This window comes from Pterocles gutturalis, unplaced genomic scaffold (genome assembly GCF_000699245.1).
Source record: "Pterocles gutturalis isolate BGI_N339 unplaced genomic scaffold, ASM69924v1 scaffold14544, whole genome shotgun sequence".
NCBI classification, from domain to species: domain Eukaryota; kingdom Metazoa; phylum Chordata; class Aves; order Pterocliformes; family Pteroclidae; genus Pterocles; species Pterocles gutturalis.
The window spans coordinates 784-5,804 of record NW_010135947.1 but is presented as its reverse complement, the minus strand read 5'-3'; the positions used below and the strand labels follow the sequence as shown (position 1 = coordinate 5,804).

The following is a 5,021-nucleotide window of genomic DNA, read 5'->3' as shown; positions in this document are numbered from 1 at the left end:
AAAATACCATACTTAAAAGCTTACTCTCTCTCTCCTTACAAAAATCACTATGATTTCAAAAGCTAAGAAGGATATTAACAAACACACAAGGAACAGAAGTACATGTATTACTATGTCTAAATAATCTTACCCATTAATGAAATTGTATTGGAAACAGCTGTCCTTTGTTTTTGAAAACATTACTAAGAAAGAATAATGCCTCTGAAAAATCACAATTTTTCCTAAAGCAATACATACCAAAAGATTAAAAATTTGGAAAAATTCACTATCAGTGTTACTAGTGGTAGTTTTGCAGTAGAATTAATACTTATAACTATTTGGAGGACAACAAAAATGTATTATTTTCTAAACAAAGTTGAGAGATCAACTTGGAAAATTAATCAGACCAGCTCCATTAAAAATATTTTTAAGAGTTACAGTTAGTGAAATGGGCAACTGTAGGTACTAGGAAAGAAATATCAAAATACTCAAAAATAAGAAAAATAAACCAGCAGTTCTACAACTAATTAGTATTCACCTATATAAACACATATTTCCTATTTCTCTCTTTCTTAAGCTATGGTTGATTGAGGTTCATATTTTGTTGCTGACAACACTCAGCTATAGCATAGGACCCTACACAACAAGTTCCGAGATTAAACAAAACAACCGAAATAATGCTCATGCAAAGCCCCATTTTGAAAGGCTAAATATCATCCTTCACCTAAACTTAGAACACGAAGGGATCCTGATACAATAATGTGTCAGTTCTCCACATATATTAGTGTAATACAAGTAGATGACAGCAGTCATTAAAAATAACTATTTACATTAACTGTTTGGTACATTTTATTTTTGCAGATTTATTAAATATTGTACCTTGTCTCTCCTCTATGAAGTACTCCTGTGTTTCTACCAGGGTCTAAATATAGATGAAGGATTAGTCACAAACATTTTCCTGCTCTTTAAGCTCTTTCCAACATCTGTGCAAAATCCCTTACTGTGAGCCCTGCCTAAGCCTCTGTAGTTTTGTTGAAAAATATTAGAAAACAGTGAACTGAAGGAGAGAAATTTGCAACTGAACACCATACAACTCATTCTATTGAATAAAACACAGGAACAAAAAAATAGAGTAAAATATGTTTTATTTCAAATTAGGGAAACAAATAGATCCTTGGTAGAGTACAGTCTTTTAATATGCTGCAGTAAAATTTTGCTTTGCCTTACTCATTCTTTTCATATGTAATTAATAACTTTTCAGATATTCTAATAATTAACTAATACTCCCACACTACTTTGCTAGTCTTCTCACTGCCTCTACTTTTGCATTGTTAAGCTTCTTTCTTTGGATTCCAGTGTTTGGAATAGCCCTTCTGCCCATTGTGTAAATAATATATGCTCCTTTAACGCTTGTATCTCAGTCACTAATTCCAGGAGCAATTTTAATTCATAGGTTAGAGTAAACCTTTTTCTTTATGGAAGGAAAGAAGAAAAGTAGGACAGAATTTCTTCTCTAATTGCACCAGATTGTAAAAATACAGCAGTGCCCTTTATACCCTACCAGTTTCTCACCTTGTCAGTAGTTACTTGCTATTAATGCCAAGCACACTGAAATGCCTCTAGACGAAAACAGTCATATAAGGAAGCTTTGCTTTACAGATGTTCTAATAATCAACATTTGGGTTTTACAGATATTTGGACATTCATATAAGTAATCACAGAGATTATGTCTAATCTAAGGGTAAATTTTGCATAGAGAAATGTTGTTTAAATGAACAGGTCAATCTTGAATAAGCCAGCTCTAAATATACTGAATGTGATTAATGCAGTATCCTTTCATTTATGGATCTGAAAGTTTACAAATCCACCACTTCTGAAAGGGCTTTGAGTTTATGGGGCTTTTCCATCGACTGCCATTTCTTACAGTTAGGTTGTTATGTGTGTTAAATGCAAACTCACTGCATATTCTGAGCTCCTGCACAAATTAAGATGCTGGACTGCATCTTCACTGCACATTCATTGATTTCTTTATTTGCCAAGAACTGGATTCCTTACAGTCACACAGCTGAAGACAGATAGTGTGAGAGTTTTACAGTAAAGAGAATAGTTTGAAGGTTCAGGGTTGAAGAAACAGCAGTTTACTATGAGTGTGAATAAATCTCAAGGACCTATTTCCCCATCACTACTAATTAGCATAGCAAGTAAACTGAGTTACTTGCATATATATCCTTCACACATGCATCATCAACTGGTGGAGAAAGCACACGACTTCAGAATGGAACTGAGTTTACAGTAATTATTGGAAGCTGGGTTCAATACTTGAGCTGGGGTATTTTAGGGAACGATTAAAGCCAATGTGTCTTCATCTGCGAGGCATAGGAAAATTCTTTTTTTTCCCTTCAAAATTATCTTTTGTTCAAAGTTGTGCTTCATCTGCACAACTTTCATGAATTAATAGCCTGAAGAATCAGTGGAAGCCAGAAGGTTACTTGGAATATTTAAAATATCCTTTGAGAGAAATGCTAATGACAATGAACACAATATAAAGATAGCTGAATGTAAAATTATTTTTAATATGTTTTTGATGTGAAGAAGGATGCTCAGTTCAAAAAAAACTGAAAGAGAGACACAATGATTATTTCTCAAAATACTTTTTTTAGCTGTATTCTGTTGAATGAACTGTTTTTCCAAGGCAGTGGAATATGGACTGATTATGTAGAAAGAAGGAATATTTAGTAAGTGCAGAGTTCTGTAACTCATTTTGCACTCAGTCTTGCCCAGATCTTTCCAATGCAATAACACATCAAGTAAGATCTTCTACTGATCACATGGAAAAAGATGATGACACTGATAAATCATCCATCAGCAGAAAAAGGCTTAAAGAATGGATAACAATTGGCTTTTTGCAGAAAATAAAATAACATACTACTAGGACCACAAACCTAAGCCACGTATGTTCAATCACCAATGTAGCTAACTCAGTATGTAAGAAAAGGTCTTACCTTGTTTTAAGGATATTCAGAAACTGCAAAATTTCTGAAAACTGTATCAGTCTAAGGGCTCTTAAAAATCTTAAACCTGCAGTAAAGAAAAAAAAACTCTAGTAAAGAATAAATAAAATTATAACAACATTTCACCTTCAATGACAGTGATCAATGAAATCAACATAGTTAGCATACAAAATGTCAAATACCTTTGAAATGTACCTCCATATTGAATGGTTCCAAGATCTTTACTGGGTCTTTTTCAAATTGTCTTAAGCTTATTTACTTAGTACCTGAAGTATTCTACCAGAAAGCCTTAGTTTATGTAGGAAGCCATGGCAAGAGACATACAGGCTGAAAGCTAAGGGGAAAAAACTTCACTGAGGTTCTGTTGGTAGTTCTAGTGTACATGTCCTTCTTTTTCAGGCTATCAAAGATGCATACAGATCTGAAACTCCTCAGTCCTCCCACATTGCTTAGTGAAAAATAAGAGATTATGGGCAAGAGATCCAATAACATGGATAAAATAGACTGTGTATATGCCTGATTAAATTGGTAAATCTTAATGACATAAAATCTTTTATTGTAATAATGCTCCCTATTTCCACACCAATTTCCAACAACCCAAGCAAGAGAACAGAGGAATGACACATTCTCTCTTAAATATACTAAATAATTATTTCAATCAGACTATAACTATAGGAATAGATTACACTGACTAGTAAAGAAGTAACTATTTCTATGAAGAAATAGATTTTTGTGTTGAAAACAAGTTGCAGGAACAGAAATTCCCAGACAACTGCAAAGCCAGCGAGGCATACACAGATAGTGTGCGTGTGTGCAACAGAAAATACTATAGAAGATCAAAGGCTTAAATTATTAAGAGACTTATGCTGATAGTAAATAATTTGTCTGTAGATCTTTGGCACATGAATAAAAGTACATTGTGTTTTATACACATGCACAGCTTATAAAAGTAAACTAAGGCTTTGAGTATAGTTTTTATTAGACAATACAGACAAGAGTTACATAAAATTGTGTAACATGGTATTGCTCCTGTTACAGTTAGGTCCACGGCAGCTTATTCTCATATTTCCTCTTTATTGACATTTACCTGTATCCACTTCCAGTGCTATAAACCACTTTTTATTTCTCGAAACTTAAGAAAAAACTGGTCCTGGCAAACACATAAACCTGGTCATAACCTTCATCATCTCAGTGGAGTTGAGAGCTTCCCCTCAAGAGCAAAGACCCGTGTGGTCAAATGTCTTTAAATCAATACTTTATTTCTGCAGTATTCTTGGAAAGTTGTTAAATAAAATTTTTACTCTTGTTAAGGCCACAAGTAAGTAGCCTTGTTAAGGCTTATAAGTAGCCCCAACAAAGCAGAAAACCACCCCTGTCTGTGTATTACATGGATATAAAGTTTCTTTTTAATTACTGTGTGTGTGGAACTCTGAGGATTAATCACAACTTGAAAACTGGATTTGGGGTTTTAGTAAAAAATAAATAAAATTATGTTTAATAATTATAAACTTTAGATCCATTTGCAACTAGAGGATGATCATTTTAGATTATAGTGCTGAAACTTTGAGAGACATCCCTCTGCTCCATTTGCAGTAGTTCCCACAGTTTCTACTTATATCCAGAAAGATGTGGCTGGACAGAGAGGGAGAGGAATTTTACTAGAAACCCTAAACTCCCTAGGAACTTTTGAAAAATGACTAGTGGGAGAAAAATCCTTCCTTTCAAATGCTTTGCATTGCATCTGAAGTTAGTAAGATGGCCAAGTTACCCATTGAACTGTTTCAAAAAGAGGCCTGAGAAACATCAAAGTTAGCAATAAAACCTCTATCTCCAAACTTTTACACTGCTTAAGACATATTTTAGTTGCTGAGACATCAAAACATAGAAAAGATTATGGCTTCAATATATTTCATGTGGAAGACGAAAATCCTTGTGGATTAAGGTCTGCATTTGCTACAGCCTACATTATTTTAAAGAACTCTCTTTAGAGAACAGAATTTAAAAAAAAAAAAAGTACAGCATTTACCTGAA

The 5,021-nt window shown here is 33.7% G+C and overlaps 1 protein-coding gene across 1 annotated transcript in view; it reads right to left on the bottom strand.

Annotated features, from left to right (window-relative positions):
- The window catches only part of KCNMA1 (potassium large conductance calcium-activated channel, subfamily M, alpha member 1), a gene marked incomplete at both ends in the record, with an annotated part of 119,421 nt that extends 116,342 nt beyond the window's left edge, over positions 1-3,079 (bottom strand). The window contains one exon of the mRNA XM_010082111.1: positions 2,982-3,079. Coding sequence (XP_010080413.1) covers positions 2,982-3,079 — 98 coding nt within the window. The remainder of the gene's footprint in view (positions 1-2,981) is intronic.
- Positions 3,080-5,021: the final 1,942 nt, after the last annotated feature.